Genomic DNA, 20,200 nt, shown 5'->3' with positions numbered 1-20,200 from the left:
CCATGCTGGGTCGCCCACCCAGCGGCCCGGCTGGGCCCACCCCCAACCAGGGGCTGCGGGGTCCCAGCCAGAGGCCTCCCCCCGACCACGTCTGGCCCATTTCTAAATACTTTGGGCACATACACAGGCAAGAAGTTCCTATAAACGCAGCAAACCTCCCACTGCAAACAGTTGTCTGCTCTGGGTCACAAAACCTGCTTCAAAGTAAATGTCAGGGCTTGTCTCAGTAAAGCCTGTGCAGAGGACAGGAACCCCAGGGCAGTGGAGACCATACTGAGAATGAGTCTCATGTAATTTACATCAGCCCAACACGATACAGATTCACATTGACAACATCCACACCAATGTCCCAATACTGTGCTGTCACGGAGGAAGGGTGAAAGCACATCAGAGAGGACTGTGCAGGCAGGCAGACCTCAGGCTTGAGAAAGCAGCCAGAAAGTCCAAACAACGTTGAAGAGAGCAGGCAAGGAGCTTTTATTCCAGTGGAAATGAAGATTCAAAACAACACTGAAAGTGGATTTTGGCTGTGTTGTCCTTCTTCTCTCCTTCACCAAGCCACTGCAGCAGCACCCCAGAGAGCCCCCTTCAAAGGTCTCCTGGGTCCCACCTCCACCAGGACTCTCTACAAGACCTACCTTTCCCCATATAAAATGTGAAGGCTGTTTTGAATTCTTCAGGCAGAGCCCTGGGAAGTGCCAGGTATTGTCAAGCTGGAACATAAGTGGAAGGTGCAGCGATGGGAGGAGATGGCTCTGTGCATCACCATCCTTGCCAGAAGTGCTCCCAATGACAACAGCTGGTTTCAGTTGCCAAGTCTGTGTGGCTAGCCCCAGCCATCATAGTTTTCCAATCCTTCCCCCCCACACCTCAGTTCAACAAAGAACAAATTTATCCCAAAGCTGTAACTGGTCCTCCAAGGAGTTTGCCTTGTAAGTTACTTGCTTGGTTACTTAACATCTCATGGGTACTTTGCATGAAATACAACCACTCAAAGACAGGCAACTTTTCCAAGCATCTCACTCAAAGGTTGCCTGGGAATCTGCAGACTTTCATTAAACTTTCTGGTCCAGTCTTGGTTCTTGCAATAATCCCCCCCATCTTTGAGCAGTTCTTTTCTAGAGAGCATTTATCCATTAATGATCTTCTCGCTGATGTATCCAGGCATGGTGTAGATCAAAAGAACCAGGAAGACGGTCAGAACAGCAGCAATGAACAGCACAATGATGTACTTCTTGTACCGCTTCCAAATAAAGAACACAAAGGTTTTCATGGGATTCACAAACCAGTTGAAAGATGTTTTTGGCCGGCTGAAACAGAAGGGAAAGAAGAGTTTAGCCGAGGGTCCACTCACAGAGCACTGTGTTGTCCTCTCTGCTTTGGTGCCCTGCCTCCATCATGGGCCACTAGGTCTTCCTGCTACTTGAGGAAAGCATCATCTGGGGAGCTGCATGGCCTGGCCTGCTCCCTCCCCTAACCAATCCCACTGCCTGAGGGAAGAGAAGGGGGTCCCCCACCCCACACTCTCCTCTCTCCCACATCCGATGCAGTAACCACAGCTCCTGTGAAAGTGCTAGAGACACTGTGCCTCCAGGACAGCACGCAGCAGAGCTGTTCCGAACCTGCGCAGCCAGCTGGGTACATTCACATGGTTAAATTGGAGCTGCCCTTCATAGGAACGACATTGTGGCACAGCTGGGTTGAGGAACCTGCTGAGATCAGCTCTAGCCCAGCTGCTGCAGCCACAATGCCTGCTGGATCCACTTAAGCTCTGGGAACCCACTTGCAGCCTCAGTCCTGCAGACCCCCTTAGCCCAGGGCCTCTTGATTCTGCTCTTGGTTTCCTCACGAATCGATGCCTGCTCCCTCTTCCCACATGATCAGCTGCCAGAGAACACAGCTGTCCCTGGCCCCACTCTGCCCATTTTAAAGGTGATGAACATGAATACTCACTTGGGCTTTTCCAGGGGTTCAGGTTCTTTTCGGCCCAAACCAACAGGACTTTTCTCAGCCTCCTCCACGGTCAACAGCTGCAGCTCTGCTTCCACCTTACCCTGGAGGGGAGAACATACCTGAGCCGCAGGCTTTATGTTGCTTCACTGACAAACCTGCCAGGACTGCGTATTTATCTCCCAGCTCCACCAACAGATGCTCAAGCAATCAACTCTTCTCTCCAGCCATTAGCCACAGAGATCTCTCACTTCATAACCAGAGGGAACTGTGGCCTGGCCAGAAACTGTTTTCCGGGAAGGCACTGTATTTATAATGCACTTCCCAGCTCTCCAGATTTGGCTGCAGCCTTCCACACTAGTACTGAATACAACTTGCCTCTGGGGACAAACTATGGTCCACCAACAGGGCCACCAGCAGCAAGTCGCCCTGGGACACTAAGTACCTGCCTGTCCAGAGTAGGCAGAGACTCTGGCACAGGCCTATCTTGGTGCTGTCCTGTCTGGTTGACAGGGAGCCACGTGCACCTCACAGGCTGCCCTTGCTAAGCACTGCTCTATGGTAAGTGCAGAGGAAGATGGGAGGGTGGACGCCCACTGCACATCACTGGAGCTGGCACTTCGGTGTGAGATGAAGCTCTGGACTTGCAGCAGATGGGACAAGTCTCCAGGACCCTGCACAAAGCCCCAGGCAGCTAGGTCTCTCCTGGCTGCAGGCAATGTGCAAGCAGGACCGGTTGCCCTGTCAAGACAAAGGTGAAACACTGGTTTTCCATTCACCCCTGCCAGCACCTTGTCTTACCGTCAGGATGTACTTGTTTCCACTGGGGTCTGTGAACTGAACATCCTCTGGTTTGATCGAGCTACTCCACTTCTTCTTTTTCTTCTTCTTCTTCTTCTGATTGGCTTCCCTCTCTTCTCTCTCCTCATCTTCTTGATCTCTGAGTTTGATGAAGGGCCACCAGCCTCTCATGCGCTTGTTTCGGAAGATGGAGAAGCGAGGTGTGGCATTCTCCTTGGCCATCTTGATGGTGCAATGCTCTGAGCTCTTGGCTGCCCGCACCATGTCATGCAGCTTCAGCTCAATGGAGCCTGTGGGAACACCGAAGAGGAGAACTCCTAGTGAAATCCTGAGGCCAGCCTCACGCACTAGCTATCTTTCTTCCTGTCTCAGCCATGCTCCTGCCACCACCAGCAGGTCCCAGCTGCCAGAATGATCTAGCAGACTCCTGCTCATTTTCAGGAGGGGAACTTGAAGCTCAGCATAAGAAAGACCAGACCAAGAGTTAGAGACTAAGAGGCAGAAGTCACAGCTTTGTCTCTCCATTTTCTGATATGGCCAGTCTGGTTTGCCGGTGGTACAGTGGGTCATTTTCACTCCATTGCCATGACCCACCCTGCTCTCCTCGCATGCCCAAGCTCCCCTTTCCCCCTGCAAACTTTAATAAGGAATTATAAAATCTGGAAAACTCATTGAAAGGTTCAAGTCAGTCTTCACGTCTGCAACAGCCTCAGTTCATTCCCCTGCCTGGCCTTGCACCCCTGTTCCCTTTGGAAGAGGCTATTGTCCCAGTTCAGCATTGAGCCCTTGCAGCAAATCAGTCTTACCATATACTGGGCTGTATTGGCAAGAGCACAGACAGCAGTTGAGGGGAGTGGGTGTTCCCCTCTGCTCAGCACTGGTGAGACTGCATTTGGAAACTGTGTCCAGTTTTGGGTCCCCAACACAAGAAAGGTGTCACCAAACTGGAGAGACTCCAGTAGCCCAGATGGTCAGGGCTGGAGTACATGTCATAGAAGGATAGGCTGAGAGACCTGGGTTTTTTCAGCCCAGGGAAGAGAGGATGAAGGAGAGATTTTATTGCATCTTCCACAGCCTAAAGGGAGCTAGAAAACAGCTGGATACTCTTTTCAGAAGGGTGCAGTGAAAGGATGGGAAGCAACGGGCACAACTTGTAGCAAGGCAAACTAACTAAGGAAAAAAACTTCACAATGAGAATGGTGCTGCCCTGGGACAGGGGCCCAGAGGGGTTCTGAGATGTCCATCCTTGGAGATATTCAAAACTCACTCACAAAAGGTCTGAGTAATCTGAGCCACTTTGAATCTAGTCCTGCTTGGAGCAGGGTGTTGGAGTAGAGACTGCAGAGTCCTGTTCCTGCCTAAATGTTTCTGAGATGGTATGGGCCAGGAAGCCCTGGGATAGCTGTCTAATGCTTTCTTCAGTCCCTGTGTACCACTGCTGAACAGATCACCATTAATAGTGCTTCATGGAAATAAAGTCCTTTGGAATAAACTATGGAGGGATGATAAATCAAGTGAGTTTTATTCTGCCTGGGAGACAGCAGGGCAGAGGAGCTGCTTTTTAGCAAGGAGGTCAAAGTTTGAAGAAGGAAGGGATAACTGAATAGAGTGCTGCAAACTTGGGAACGGGAGCAGAAGCAGGAGGGGAGAAGCATTTGTGTCCAAATGTGGGCAGCATCACTGTTGGCCCAGCTTCATTGCCATGCCCCTGCTGCATGCCCAGCTCAGCAAGTCTGGTTACTAAGAAGTATCAAAGCAGCAAGGGGGCAGAAAGGAGCTCAGCCTCCAGCAACGGGATGCGGTGAGACAAGTGCCAAAGGAGTCACAAAGGCTGCCAATCCCCATGCCCAGCATGAGCTCCTGGGAAAGCTGCTTTTTTGCCAGGTCTTTTGGAACTACAAATCTAAGAGAGAGGAAGGACACTGAGCAGGTTTAACAGATAGGCTGTGAGGAAGAAGAACCTAGCAGTCCTGGGGCTGACCGGTCCCAGAAAAGGACAATGAGGCCCTGGGACAGGCCTGCCAGCTCAACATGTCTCTGTAGGGTGGGTGTGCACCACCAGACTTTGTCTATCACTTGCATGGGAAAAGCCAGCCCAGATGGCTGCTAAGCCAAAGACATCAATCCGGTGCTGCTCGTGTTCCTTCTCAGAGAGCTGAGCCCTGTGCAAAATGCTGCAATGTTCGCACAAGGTGAGGGGAGCGAGACAGGGACAAGCCACCCCACTCCCAGCAGACCATACCGTACCTAGAAAGTCATTAGCTGAAATCCTGTCATAATCCCAGACCTGGAGGACCAGAACAGCCGGTTCCCTAAACTCCGATTCCTCCACGGAGAAGATGGAATCCTTCTTCTTGTAGGTGATCTCTTTCTCGGTTGGGAGATAGTTGAAGCGGAAGACGAACCTCCAGTTGAAATTGCCCTCCCCAGTCAAGGAGTTAAAGTGAACATCTGTCTCCTGCTTGTCGTGGTCAAGCCCCTTTATCCAGCTGCAGGAGGAACTCAGTTATCTCCTATCCAGTCCCAAAGGCAGCACCACAGAGCAGAAGGACAGAGGGAACAAACCCCATGGGGTGGGAGGAAAGGAAGGGTCAGATAGCCAAGCTGAACCAACACCTAACCAGCATCTTTGGGGGTACAGCAGTCAGTGCAGGGGACTGGAGTGGGGCACCTTATGCTGGGGCAGGGAGGAGCAGAGGTTCAGAGGAGGCAGTGAGGGGTATGGGTCAGAGCAAGGGAGCGGGACAGCCACGCTCTGGCCTCCCCCTGGCTCCCATCAGACCTTTTGACGTAGATGTCACTGGAAGGCTCTCCCGTTATTGGGTTGATGTCATCAAGGATCACATCGTCTGTGTTCCAGATAATCACACGCAGCTCGTAGCTGTGGGAGGGACCCAGGCACGGTGAGACACGTGCTCTTGCCCTCAGTGCCTGGCTAGGCAGGTCAAGCCCACACCAGCAGAGCAGTAGGACCTGAGCCCACCTATCACAAAGGCCCCATGGGACCCTGCCTAGGGCTCCTCTGGTTCAGGCAGGCCCAGCAGCCTCACACAAAGCCCTTCATGCAGGGCTACAACCCCACAGGTCAAACACCTACAGTCAAAACAAGCACCTTACACAACGCAAATTCCTGGTGTTTGGGAAACCCACCCAGCACCAATTAGCCATAGGAACACAGAAAAACTTAGGCAAGAAGGGACCTCTGCAGTCTCTACTCTAACCTCGTGCTCTAAGAAGGACTAACTTCAAAGTAGATCAGATTGCTCATGGCAATGTCCAGGTGAGTTTTGAAAAGATCCCAGCACCTCTCTGGGCCACAGGGTCACAGTGCCAGCGTTGCTCCACCCTCATCATGAAAATGTTTTCCCTAGATCTAGTTGGAATTTCCCTTCCTGCAATTTGTGTCCTTTATCTTTTGTCCTTTCACTGTGCACCTCTGAGAAGAATCTGGACCAATCGTCTCAGTAGACCCAACAGATCATTTAAGACAGCAGATCTCCTACATCAACTCTTCTCCAGGCACCCAGAGGACATCACTCAACTAGCCAGACTGGAGCTGGGTGACTAGCTCAGACCTGGATTTCTGTCTCATCCATGTCCAGCATTAGAGGAGATTAACCCTACCCTTCACAAAAACTTCAGCAGCTGAAGCATTCATGCACCACACTGATGGGCCCAAAATGTTGTCCTGCAGTCAGAGCTGAAGCAGAGAGGAGAGCTGTGTGCCAGGGCACTGCCAAGCTAGCACAGACCTGCCAGCCTGTGCAGGACTGCACTGCATCCTACCAGGCATAGCAAGGGACAGGGACCCTCCACACGGGCTCTCCAGCCCCAGTCCCGCTCCCATGAGTGCTACCTGATTGGCAGTCGTGGCTTGATATTGACAGGAGGCGGTGCGGGAACGTCATTTGGAAACATGTCAATCCACATGTGCAAGGAGCCCTGACAAGAGAAGACAGAAGAGAGATTTCAAAGGACAGACCACCTCCTAGCTCTTCAAGGAGCAGGGACTCAGTCCAGCAAGTCCAAAGCTCTTGCCAGAAAGCCACTAGCTCAGCTCCCTCCAACCCCAGCTCTACTGAAACTAGCTGCCTGCTGATGCCCCAGCACTTCAGTTTCATGTACCTGCATTTTAGATAGGACTGGGGGGCGGGGGGGGGGAATACAAAAAAACAGCTTATTCCATCCTCCAAACAAGAAAAACCATTTCAGCTGAACTGAGTCTATTTCAAACACAAACAGACATCTCACTCTGTTTTAACAAACAAGCACATGAAGGTGCAATGTTTTGGCATAGCCAAGAAAAGTGACATGACAGGTTTGATCCTCCCCTCCCCAGATGCGTTTCCACTGCTAACCAACATCAGTGTGTTTGCAGAGCTCTGCTGTGTGACAGATCTGTGGTACCCAAGGGAACAGGAGATGTTAGTGCAGGATGTTGAAATGGTTGAGCTCAAATCACTACACTGCGTAAAACTGAGAAAGAATGTTTCTCCTCCAAGCAGCAGTTACATCGTGACCCTGGGGTATCCCGGGCCTGCAAGTGACAATCTGCAACTGATCATCTGGGAAAACATCTCAGCTTTTCCAAACTGGGAATCACACATCCACCCCGGCTCCAGGGCAGACCTGTCACCAAGCAAACCATCTCAGCACTCCAGCTCTGGACACTCTGCAGGGGACAGGCTGTGGGCCAAGTTTCAACACACAGCTGTTGCCATTGGCAGAAGGAATCGCCAGTTCTTGGAGCTGCTGTTGTGGGCTCTCTGCAGACACTGCTGCCCCAGTGATGTTCAGTTCACAGCTTGGGAACAGTTTTTGCCATTTGAACAGCCAGCAACTGATAATTTTACAGGGAAGCCAGGATCCAGACCACATGCTCCCAGGTCGGAGGCACTGGCAGAGCTGCTGAGGCCCTGTCTGGGGCAAGTGGAAAGACCAGCAGTGCTGCCCTGGGCAAGCAAGGAGAAGCCAAGAGGGCAGAACAGGGCACTTGCAGGGGAGCAAAGAAACAGTGATAGGGGACAAAGCAGAGGAAGAGGCAAGGCAGCAAGGCCCAACTTAAAATGGAGGCTGGAGGGCTGCTGCTAGTGCCGGGGGGAAGTGGGCAGGGAAAGGCAAGGACACAACCACCCAGCATGGTGGTGGCATGGCCCAGAAGGCAGAGCAGGTCCCTTGCCACCCACACAGCTTCCTTTTCAGAGCAGCACCCTGTGGCCTGAGGCGACGGGAAGGACCCTGGGCCACCAGCTTGGTGGCCACAGCATCAATGGACAGAGGTCCCTTGTGGAAAGGGTGTCCAGGAGCACCACTAGAGGTTGGAGAGTGGACCTGAGCAAAGGATACTCAAGGCCAACGCCTCCCTAGCAGGCCTGGCTATGCAGAGACGCAGGTCCAGCCACCCACCTGGGAAGGGGTAGTGTGCAGGGCTCACAGTGAGGAGGAGACAAGAGACAACGGGAGTCCAGCCAAAGGGCTGGGGACCAGCTGCACAGAAGGTCTCACCCCATAATTATGTCCAAATTGGGCAAGGAAACACGTCTCACCTGCACAAGCCCAGGGTTCTCTGGGTTGTAAAGGGAACGAACCTCCACGTGCTCTGGTACTAACTTGTACCCATATCCTGCCATCTCTTCCCAGTGTTGCAGGACATACAAAGCCTTATGTTCATCATGCGCTGACCAGTTCTCATCTGCCACTCCTCTCTCATTCCTCACAAAGGCCTCTGCAGGAGGACACAGCCAGTTAGAAGATGAAGGCACCTGGTCAGCAACAACCACTTCAGGACATGAGTCTCAGACACAAGTAGGGGAAGGCAGCAGACTGGGTAAACAAGCACCTCACTAGAAGAACAAAACAGGGAGAAGCAGGAGGGCAAGGCTAAAGGGCAAGTGTGCAATATATTGCAGCAGTGAGGAAGACTGTGAGCAGGAGACAAGCAAGCTAAGAGAAGTAAGAGGAAAAGGGCAAAAAGCAAAAGATCTAGCAGATACTGAGCAGGCTGTGACCCTCTGGGAGAGTTTAATTCCCCAGGTCTCTATGGTAATGCTGGCAGACCCACAGGTGAGCAGGTTTGCCCCAGAAGCACTGTGGGGAAGCACGACTTGTCATTCAGCAGTGACACATGGCCCTGTCCTGCCCAGTCCACACTGTTAATTGATTCATTTGGTGTGAAGCCAAGCCAAATGGAGGCGATACAATTCAAGACCAAAGTAATGCCCGCTGGTGGGGCAAAAAGCAGGAAGCCATGGGCAAGGACACAATAACAAAGCATCAGCTCTTTGTCTGGAGGTCAGTCTGAGACAAAACCAGCCCAAGCCATCCCCAGATGGCTGTGTCCCTCTGGGACACAGATGCCCTTGTGATGGACCTCAAGGCCAGGTGAGACAGCTGTGAGGTGTTCCCCAGCACCAACTTCAGCTCAAGGCACTGCAGCCTTGTTTGAACCACAGCCACCCACTGCCGACTCCAAGAGCCAGCTGGGCTCTGACGCAGGTCTTGATATTTGAGACAAAAGTGCTGAAAGGATCAGCCCCCCTGTCGAGGCCCAAGCTTTGCAGGGGCACAGCAGGAGCATGCAGCTGGGGATGGCTATCCCTATCTGGGTTTTTTGATTTTGTAAAAATCAACAAATGGGTTCATTCTAAAAACAGCTCTTTCAAATACTAGTGGGGGCAATGGGAGCCCTGACAAAATGGGTAGTTCTTGGTCTTGCTTCACATAAAGCAAAAAAACAGTCCAGATATAACCCAGTGCAATTACCCATCTGAGAAAAGATTGTAGACACAATGGGAATTAGCCAAAATGACTCAAAAGAGAGATGAAAACAATTGGGAATAAAAAGACAAAGAGCCTTTGAGGCTGATGATGCGGCTTATGCAGGCTCTGCAGCTTCAGGTAGAGATAAGACCAGCAGGGAAACAACCACAGCTACCAATGGGCAAAGGGGCAAAAGGAAAAAGAGGGATTCCCAAATGGAATCAAGAGAAAATACAATGAGGAGGGAAAGGGTCTATTTAAATGAACAAAAACTTCAGAGACAGAATCTTAAATCCTGTTTAAACTGACTCTGAAAGGAAGACTGATCCAGTTATTTCCAAAAGAGCAGATGGAAAGCACATGGCAGAGGAAGAGAAAGAGGAAAGTGGGGATAGGGCCATTTTTCCAAGAGGAAGAGCAGGGAGTGTGTCCATACCTCCCATCTCCAACCCACAGGGTCCCAGTGGCCAGCATGGCAGGAGGTCCTGGCTGCCAGAGGAGCGCCAGGACAGTACCCCATTTCTTACTTCCCAGCTACCCAGCAACCTGAGGGAAGGGGAAAAGGGCTTCTAGAAGCTCCTTGTGCTCTTCTGAGTGGGATCTCTTTCCCCCTCATGACATAACCAGCCTGCAGAGGTCAGTGGAAAGCTGAGGAACAGCAGCACTGAAATGGGCAGAAGGGAAAGTCGGCAGGACAGGTAGGATGCCCCATCTCTGAGCAGGATGGGCAGCGCTGCCTCACAGGATCCAGCCATCCACAAGCAGGCCAGGTCTGCTCCATCCTTCCCTCCAGGTTGGACTTGGCTGCCCAAGTGTTGGACACTGGAGGGAATGTGTCCAGCAGGGATGTCCAGGGACAGAGCCGTGCTTGGGGAGGTTCTCCATCACTGCTGATGTAGAGGATGAAAGATTTCCACATCCTTGGATGCTACTGGCCCCGACTAGCAGTTTATAATTCGGGGGGGGGGGGGGGGAGCAAAGAGGATGTGGTAGCTGCCCACAAGAAGGAAATCAACAGCAGTAGGGAGCCCCCCAAAGCACCTAAAGCTCCCCCAAACAGAGCACATCCCTGAAAGACTCAGCCAACAAAGGACAGGAAAGGAGACTGAAAAATTCCCCCCCAAAACAATTAAAAGACACCAGTATCTTGGGGATGGTGGCCACAAACAGATGCAAATACAGCTATTTGCCAACCTCAGTCACTAGAATAAGCTAAGCCTTCTTCTGCTCAGCAAGCCATCAAAACCACAAGCACATTGCTGCCATGGGAGTGGGGTTACTTTGCAGGGTGATCGTTTCATCCACTGCCTGGGAAGCCACTTAGGGACCAAACAGTCTGGATCATATCTCCCCCCAGCACACCACCAGCATCTACCTAACCAGGGCCAGAGTGCACCACCAAGCACAAATATATCACTGGGCTCGCTGAGTGCTAAGCTTGCTGCGGGTGTTCCCCACAGCAACCCAGAAACCCTGGACCTTGCAGGGCAAAGAGTCAGGGCCAAAGGCTCAACCGGCCTCCCACTTTGAGGAGGAGAGGCTGGTGGGTTCATCAGCACATTCGTTGCTGAGCACAAGTGGCCATTTAAGGGAGCACTAGTGGTTCTCAGAGTGCTCTGTACCTTCAGGAAAAGCCTCTGGAGGGACCTTGAAGACTTGATTGTTCACTTTGACCTCCTCCCGTCTGTACTCTGCTGCAGGGAGCGAGTTCTTCTTGCATAAACTATCCAAGATCTGTGTGGGTTTGAAAGCATCTCGCCACATGTTATAGCCATTTCTGCAGGGAATGGAGAATGTCTTCATTTTAGACACGACAGATATTTTGACTAGGTTGTGAGACATCCCTGCCTTCCCTCCAGCACAAGGCTGGGCCACCAGACCTGACTCGAATTTTCTTTGGGCATTCAGATTTTCTTTCTCACAGGCACACAAAAAATAAACGAATGCTCCTCCTCTGGAACAAGCCAGCATTGCATATCACATAACCATTAGCTTAAGAGAAGCAAGAGGAGCAATTTGAGCAGCAGGTCTTAACAAGGAGACAGAGGTTTTAGCAATTCTGGGGACTCATCTCCACATCTAGAGCTAATTCCTCATAGAGGGGGAGAAGAAAAATTGTTTGCAAAAAACTGCCCAAAGACCAAAGTTCGATATGCCATACCTGCCAGTACCTCAGCTGCTTCATCATCCTCTGGTGCGTCCTCTGCAGGAGGCTAACCAAGTTCCCCCAAAAAAGTCAGATCTAATTTTTAATGGTGTACAACAGTGGGAGCTTTCTGAACAGTGAAAACAGGTTGAGCAAGTTCAGTCTAAACATGAGTGATCCCTCACTTGGTTGCCTAGTGAAATGAGGTGCATGCAACTTTGCTGTCAGATGTCTGCCTGTCAGCCTCCCAGCTCTCTCACTAACTTTCCATTTGTTGGTCAAGTTCAAATAAAAATTGATAGACACATCTCAGATGTATTTTGTCCCATCAATACTGTGAGAAAAGCTTCCTGGGTAGAGGAGGGAGACTCAAGTTAGCGTTTCCTTGGAAGGAAAAGCTACAGCGTGAGCTCAGCTATTTTATTAGACACAGGAGGATCCATTTTGGATAAGACCAAAGGAAAACAGACATCATGAGTCTTGCTGCTCACAGAACTAGCCACTACTAGAGAAACTGTCCTACTTTCTAAAAGAGGTCAAAATTACATTGATGTCAAGTAAGCATTTTTTTCCACAGCTCAGCAATGTGAGAGAAATTTTGCTACTACATGCAAAATATATTAGTCTGCAGTGGGAATTAGAGCTATCACAGGAAGCTGGTACGAGCCAGAAACACTAAAGGAGGTGGAGTTATCCATATAACACATAGTGGATCTGTGGGATGCCTGCTCAAAGTATACCATGGATGAAAGTTTACATGGAGTTAAGAGGAGCCTGAACAGCAGCCTCAGCAAACCTCCTGCCCTGAAAATATTTGGTTGCTAAGTGTCTTAGTGGAGATGTATTCCTGCCCTGTCCTCCCCAGGGAATCCACTTAGAGCTGAGTTATTATTCCTCCCCTTGAGGTGGCTGCAGTCACATTTTCCTTGGCTGGAAAGACTGCAGGGGTCAGCACAGCTGGAGTGCCAGAATCCACTCCCTGGGAAAACCACCTTCCTGATCTTTGTCCTGAATCAGCACTGCTAGTCTCATTTAAAAAAGTCACTCTGCTTTGTTCCAAACTAATGATGATATTTGGAGTTTGACTCTAAGATGCACAGAGCAGATTGCAAGTAGCTACTGCCACTTGCTCAGCCCTTCTGATAGCTGTTGTCTTCCCTGCACAAGGGCAACAGATCTGCCAAGCTGGCTCAAAACACGCTGTAGTTTTCAGCCCAAGGTAAACCAAAATCAGAATCTCTCAGAACCCTACATGAAATAAGGCTCAATCTTGCTTCTATGGACATGAAAAATAAGATTTCAGCTGGAAGCAGAACACAGCCAGAAAGACCTGGACTAATTAAAGATATCGCCTCCTCTGCTCTCCTGTAGCTCCTCTCCTCCAGCACATGCTCCAGGCAGTTGCAAAGCAATTGCTGCTCCAGCCCCTTTGCAATATCCCATGGCCTGCATTGAAAGGGCTCTGCTCCTGCCTTATACACTGGTTCTCACTGCTCAAAGGGACGTCTAATCTGATTGATGGAGTCAGACTGTGGTTGATTCAAAAGTCACTTAATAGCTTCCAACATAACATCAGCAGAGCTCCATCCTGCAGAACTGGAGGCAGTCTGTTACCAACCTGAACAGCAGGCAAGAAGAACAAGTCTCATGTCTCTAACATGTCTCTCTAGTACCTACGTGTCATACTGTGAAGCCACGCCACAGTTGGCCCTGTGCTTGCTGTAGAATCGGTTCTCCAAATCAATCTTGGTCTCCCCAATCAGATCATCTGATCCAACCAGATCATGGTCAAATACCGCCACAGTGAGTTCTGATTCCATGGGAAAGGAGACCGTCAGCTCCACAACTCTGGATGGAAGCAGATGGGGAGCAGTGTGATTAGCAAAGAAGATGGAAATGAAACACATGCTCTATTTTAATCATCTTACACATTTAAGAACTGTATTTGCCAACCCAAGAGACTCTGATAGAGTTTGCCTTTCCATAAGTTCAGGGTATGAAGTTCTCAGTGTGCATATCCAAACTAAGGATTTTTTTTATTCAGGAGCATATTCTCTTGGATAGAGGTCCTGGAGTTAGGGAAAGAGCTCTCCAAAGCTCTGTTGCTAATTGGCTTCCTGCTTTGGTAACTCAAGCCCTTGATATTGCTTCCCTCTTAACCCAGACACTTATGGCTCCTGTGACAGCGAGACACAGGAGACATGCTTGGGACCTGTGTGTTACAGCACAGGATTCTCCAGCAAAGAGGAACTGAAGACACCAAAGAGGAATTGAAGACACCACATGAGAGCTCCGTGTGGCACCAGTGTGAGCCCCAGATTTGCACTATTCCTATTAAACTTGCTAAAGGAAAACCTCCTGCATACTCTCCAAATACGGGATTGAGCTGCTTTGGGATGTATCGCTCCTTCGTGTCCTTCTGCTCTTGCCCCACCGTCACCACCACGTAAGGGTCTGCCTTGCCATTGGGGTCTGCTGGAGACAGGTTTGTAGCCTGGAATACACAAGAAATTCTGCAATACCTGCAGAGAGCTGCAGAGAGCTGCAGAGAGCAATGTGTACAGGTCACACTGCACAGGCCTGAGACCACCCAAGGCCACTGGCTGGGTCTTGCCAGCAGCTGCCCCAGCAGGGAATTGGGCACTTGTTGCAAATCCCCAGTCAACAAGCCACCGATGTTTCCAGTTGTTGTCTTGTCTACTTGCTCCCCAGTTCACTGTCTCAAGGCAGATGAGAGGAGCTGAGAAATGCTTGCCTGAATTTTCAGCAAGCCCTGAAGCTACAACACCTGGAGAGCTCCCCATTTACTTCCATGGACAAGATGTGAATGCCAGCCCTCGCCATAGCTGACTCCCACTGGGCCGGCAGAGCCTGCAAGCCAGTGTTGAGCCCTTCACAATGGCCACCGCTCACATTACCCAAGTGAAGAATGGCAGGAGGTCCTTAGGTAAGGACAGACCTCCAAGCATTACTGACACCACCACAAGAAACTTACCTTAACAATATAAACTCTTACGAGAACTTTGATGGGTCTGTTCCTTGGAATGCCCTGGGAGACTCTGTGCTCTGTGCCAGCTTCCTCAGCAGGGTAGACATGGAAGGAGCCCTGCAGAGAAGATACTATGGGCAACAACAAGATACAAAAGAGAATATCTTGGACAGGCTGGAGCCACTGAGACCAGCCTCACCTGCATACTGAGAAATCAGAGCCACTGACCCACGTGAAGCACAGATCCCTGTGCCCATGGGGGCAGCTCTATCCAAAGGCACCATCAAGGTGTCCAGTGCCCACATGGGCTAGGTAGTCACTGCTGGCAGGTTATCCTGCAAGCTATCAGACCACTGCCAACACTAGGAGAACTGAGCATCTCTAAGCACATAACTGGACTGCCAAAGGCAGGGAGGCACCAAAGTTTTATTTTAAGGACCTTCTTAAATCAAATTCTGTAGTTGTATTTCAGGGTCTTCAAATGAGAAGAGATGCTTCTTGTAAACAAGTTTTACTAATTTTAAAGCCAGTGAAGCTTGCTAACACTTATTTGCATACTGAACGTACTCAGGGGCCCCCACCGGGATGAGTCCCTTGATGCTTTGTAAGAGCAGAAAAATCTAAATCAGGTGCATTTATCCACTAGCAAAGGATCACAGCACACAATTACTTCAGCAGTACCTGACAGTACCCTGGCCATATCTCACTGTGTCTTCACATCACCTTGCACACACCTGCCCTCTCCCAAGGCTTTGCTGGTGTCTGAATGCTCTGAGATACAGGTTGCCCTAAGGATTTTCTTTCATGTGCAGTACAAATGCCATTCAAATGATACAATACCTTGTACTTCCCCACAAAATGTTCATCCTCATTTCCATCTTCATCCTCATTTGTTTTGCCACGATGAAGAGGGAAGATACACAGCCAGTCTTCAAAATTATCAAACTCACTTTCCAGCTCAGAGTTGTAGATCTGAAATAAATAGAAAGTCATTTGGGGCCTTTTCCTGTCATCTTAAAGGGGAGGAGACTCAGAAAGACCATCCTCTGGCTTATTCAACCATTTCACCTGGTCCTGTCTTGCCCCAGTATTATTCAGTGCAGAATATTATGAGTTTCCCTCATTCCATGTCCATCCCCAGATGTGCACACACATCCCAGCTCTTTAACCACAAGTCCCTCTGTTATAAGCCTTGGCTCCAAGGTCTCACTAGCTGTGTCAGAGTCTGGCAAGGATGGGGCTCAAGGCACACTGCTGGGTCAGACTCTCCATCCCAGTACAATCCCCACTGCAGGAAGGTGAGGAGGACATGGCTGAAGGGATGGGGTTGAAAGAGGCCAGATCTGTCACCCCAAGACCCACCTGAAGTGTGGCAATGAGCTTCCTCTTGGGTCGAGTTGGTTCATCTTCAATTACTGCCTCCTCTTCTGCTTCTATGTCAATAGAGGCTGCATTTAAATTCCCTCCATCTAGAAACAGCAAAAGGAGATTGGGAAATATCCTGGTCTCTCCCATCATCTCAAGTGCCTATCTACAAAATGACCCTGGCAAGACCTTTTGCATTCAGCCAGGGCTTTATCCTGTGTCAGGGCAACTGGAGCTGTTGCTGTCTGGAACATGTGCCCTCACAGCACCTCAGTTCGGCATGCCTGCATGGTGGGGGGAACAGAAATCAGCAGACTTGCCTGCCCCACTGGCCTGAATGGCTGCTGTTTAGGAAGTGGCCAAGAAGAGAGCAAATGGAGGAAAGTGGCTGGACCAGCCTGCAGCTGCTGTCAGGGCACGCACAAAGGAGAGCTAATCCTCTTCTTTGCATGGATGCTTATGTGGATGGACCACTGCTTTGGGTAGATCTCCAGCTGACACATAGCCACTGCTTTGGGCACAGACAACCATTGCCTGGAGAGTAAGAGGACCCTTCTCTGAGGCACTAGGCTGGGGAAACAGGAACCCAAGGAGAGAGAGGATGTGTCCATGCCCCATTTCCCAAAGACCCCAAATCCCCTGAGCACTAACAGCATGCAGGTATCCCTCCACTCCCATTCCTCTCCCTCGCTGGGGTTTACATCATTTCTATACTTACTGTTTCATCTCCCAGGTCACTGCTAAGCCAGCCACTGCTTACAGCCTCAGGAAACCTGACCCTACAGTCACGTCATCATTCCCAGATCCTTTGCTTCTTATTAATGTCTTTCTGCTACCTCTGAATGAACCCTGTATCTTGGTTGAGGCCTTTCCACGTACACAGAGTGATTCCCAGTTCCCACATGGTTTTGCCTCTCCATCACCCTTTCTGTCCATCCCCCCTTTGCTTCCTGCTCTCACCATGACAATCCCACAATCTCTGCAGCTGATTTTTCTGCAGAATTTTTGCCCACTAGGGAAGGCTGTTGCTTCAATACAATTTTCCCAACTTTCCCAAGAAAAATTTCATGTTTTCAACTTGAAATCACCTTTGTTAGCTCTTGCCAGTGTTTCTAGTCTCTCTGCTCTCCCTTGTGTTGTTTTTGCTGAACGTTGCAAAGTCATTACCTGCTCAGACACCATTTCCATAAGTGCAGCACCATCTGGGACTGCGTAAAGTTTTTGCTTTCCTCAGCTCCCAGGAGCACAGAAGAGCCGGGTATTGCCAGAGGACTCACCTGCATCATTAAGGTCATCATTCTCAGCATCTTCCTCATCACTACGCATCTGAAACACACACAGAGTCACCCCACATCCCAGAAAGCAAAGGCTTCTCCTTCCAAGCACACAACACTTCCAGAACTTTCCTTCTGGCAGAGTCATTAATACCTATCCCAAGATCAATTAGCATTAGCATTATTCTGGGGAGTATCCAATGAGTGCCTTAATGACACACCTGGAATACACACCTTGCTGGCTTTTTAGTTGGGAACCAGATGGGCACAGGGCAAGCAAGGATTTGAGATTTGTGGCAGACCTGCACTGCAGGCTACATCACACCCCCATAGCCCACCCTCAGAAGATGGTCAGGACAGAGAGTAACCAGCACAAAAGACCCTGCATTGCAGATAAAATCAGCGATGTCACATTTTCAGGAGTGCCTAAACAACTCAAGAGCCCAGTCCCATTCTCAAAACCACTTGGGCCCCTATCCTGAAAGGTGTTTCAGCATCCGTTGCCAGCTGAAATCAGTCCATTTGGTGGATGTTTGATACCTGACTACCTTAAGTATGTTTGATACATAAAAGCCCACATCTTACTGCAGATCCATGCCACAAGGACTCCCATGGCACTTAGTGCTTTTGAAAACATCTTCCTCAAGCCAGTGTGGCCACTTTTCGCCTCTGCTGACAGCTATCAGAAGAAATTACCTGGTTATTGAGCTCCTTTAAGGACTCATAGTACTTGGACCACCAATCCAGTTCTTCCAGCTCTGGTTTTTCCTCTTCATATTCATCATTTTTCTTTATGAGCTTATTGATAGGAATTTTCTTCAAAGGGGCCTTAAAACCACAGAGCAAAGGGCTCAGAGTGAGGAAATGGCTATACAGGACACCCACACACCATATGCTAAAGACCACACTATTGCCTTGAGAGCCCCCACCAGAGGCTCAGCTTTGGGGCAGAGCACAGGAGATGCGAAGCTACATGTAGCTCTGGGTTTGTGCTTTGCTACCAAAGCAGCAGTATTCACCGCACGAGGCAACACAGCTCTTCTCACTGTGCTAGAGCCCAGACACACAGCAGTGGTAAGGAGCAGCAAAAGTGGATGTGAAGCTCTTCCATGAGATAGGCAGGGAAAGAGGAGTATTTGGGTCCAGAGCAAACACTGGTTGTCAAAACCTAACTTTGAACTTTTGAACTTTCTTTTCTGTTTGTTAAATTTCAGTTTGGGTTTCCAAACTTCAAAATTTGGCAGGCCCAACACATCACTCACCTTCACAAGACTCAGGGGGAGAGTACTGGGACCTGCGTCACCGGCTGCCAGGCCAACGTTTATCACAGCCTGAGAGGGTAGAGGCCGGGACGAGACTTTCTGAGCTGAAATGAAGAGAGAGCGCTTCATGTTCCCATGCAATTATTTCTGCCCTCTGCTACTTATTCTTAGGCCAGTTATTAATCCACAGGGAAACCCTCCCTCTTACCCCACTACAGTGTGGTTACTTTCACAGCTCTTGTTAACAGACCCTGCCAAAAGATTACTGGAAATCCGAGTACAGCGCTGAGGTCTGGCCACTGTCATCCACGTGCCTGTTGCTAACTCCCAAGAACTTAGATATAGGAGCTATAACTTCCCTATTCAGAAATCACCACAGATCAGTCCTTTGCTTCTTCCCCTTCATACCATGCTTATTTACATGCTCCCGGATCAGGAGCTCTAGCTGTTGCTATCATAGAACTATTTATTGACTCCATTATTCAACAAGCAGTCTTTGACCCAACTGTGTGAGAGAACCAGAAACCTTTAAATCTTAGGTCCCAGTGGACCAGCTCACACTCTCTAAAGCTTGATGGAAGTATCACTGGGGACTGCTCTCCAATCTGGTTACACAGAAGGTTGAAATAGATGATTACAATAGTCTTTCTTGGGCTAAACATCTCTGAATCTAGACATAAACTTCCCACAGGAATAAGATTGTCTAATTGTCTAATACCCAGCCCCAGCTATATGGCTTGCTGGTCTGAGACACCTTTGTGAGCTGTGCCTCTTCCTCTGGTTTCTGCAAGTATAAGGCAAATAGTGCATAGGAAAGAGACCATGAGGAAATGTCATGTCCATGGGTGAACAGTTCTATCCATGTGATGGGGAGCCAAATGATAAGGTGACCTTGGAGAAAAAAGTCACCCCACCCCAAGCCCCAAAGAGAGACACCAGCATTTACCCTGCACTCCACCATTTGACTTCACCCACCTCCAAAAAATGCTGCAGACATTTTCTCAGTGAGGAGCACAATCCACCTCCAAACCTGCTTCTGCCCCATGCTGTGCTTTTGCTGGGTATCTTACATCTCTCAAACAAGGTCTTTAGTGCCTGGCTAGGATGGGGCAGAAGGGCTGCAGATCCCTGCCCTACACAGAAGTTCCCTGCTCCCTCCGTGAGAGCCTTGCCTGATCTGGGAACACCCCTTCTCACCAAGCAGCTCACCTTTGGGTTCATCTTCCGGCTCCTCCTCCAGCTCTCTGGGAGAGAATTTCATCACATTGGACACAATGTGGGTCCCCACCAGCACAGTGCGCCCAAATGCCCGCTTTTCCACTACGAAGATGCTGAGGGGAGGGTGAAGGTAGACCTGCTCCGGGAGCTCCTGCAGAAGAGCCACATGCAGGGTTTGTAGGAGCAAGACCAATACTCACTGTGGCCCTGCCGCAACTGAGAGGTCTGACAGCACTTTACAGTTCTGCCCTAAAACCAGCACGTCGCTGGTGAAGGACCACAGCTAAGGTAGCTCTCAGCAGGCAGTTTCAAAAAGATTTTGATCCACAGCTGAACCATCTGGCCCTGGGAGAGGGGAGCCACTGGGAGAGCACAGGCCTGGGGGCAGCTCCCCTCCAGTACCCTTGCCCCATGCAGACAGACTGTGCACGGGGCA

The 20,200-nt window shown here is 50.0% G+C and overlaps 1 protein-coding gene across 1 annotated transcript in view; it reads right to left on the bottom strand.

The window, feature by feature from the left end:
- Nucleotides 1–315: 315 nt before the first annotated feature.
- LOC112961863 (fer-1-like protein 4) overlaps nt 316–20,200 on the bottom strand; it is a 37,186-nt gene continuing 17,301 nt past the window's right edge. The window contains exons 23-39 of the mRNA XM_026057507.1: nt 19,756–19,915; nt 18,547–18,650; nt 17,981–18,112; nt 17,288–17,336; nt 16,008–16,114; nt 15,486–15,617; nt 14,652–14,762; nt 14,023–14,150; nt 13,334–13,504; nt 11,133–11,287; nt 8,298–8,476; nt 6,608–6,693; nt 5,534–5,632; nt 4,999–5,240; nt 2,752–3,041; nt 1,954–2,054; nt 316–1,310 (exon numbers count right to left, since the gene is read on the bottom strand). Of these exons, the coding sequence (XP_025913292.1) occupies nt 1,130–1,310; nt 1,954–2,054; nt 2,752–3,041; nt 4,999–5,240; nt 5,534–5,632; nt 6,608–6,693; nt 8,298–8,476; nt 11,133–11,287; nt 13,334–13,504; nt 14,023–14,150; nt 14,652–14,762; nt 15,486–15,617; nt 16,008–16,114; nt 17,288–17,336; nt 17,981–18,112; nt 18,547–18,650; nt 19,756–19,915 (2,427 nt within the window). The 3' untranslated portion in view covers nt 316–1,129. The remainder of the gene's footprint in view (nt 1,311–1,953; nt 2,055–2,751; nt 3,042–4,998; nt 5,241–5,533; nt 5,633–6,607; nt 6,694–8,297; nt 8,477–11,132; nt 11,288–13,333; nt 13,505–14,022; nt 14,151–14,651; nt 14,763–15,485; nt 15,618–16,007; nt 16,115–17,287; nt 17,337–17,980; nt 18,113–18,546; nt 18,651–19,755; nt 19,916–20,200) is intronic.

This window comes from Apteryx rowi, unplaced genomic scaffold, assembly GCF_003343035.1.
Source record: "Apteryx rowi isolate R43461 unplaced genomic scaffold, aptRow1 scaffold_0, whole genome shotgun sequence".
Lineage (NCBI taxonomy): Eukaryota > Metazoa > Chordata > Aves > Apterygiformes > Apterygidae > Apteryx > Apteryx rowi.
Note: the sequence above shows the minus strand (reverse complement) of the source record. Positions and strands in the feature narration are given on the sequence as shown.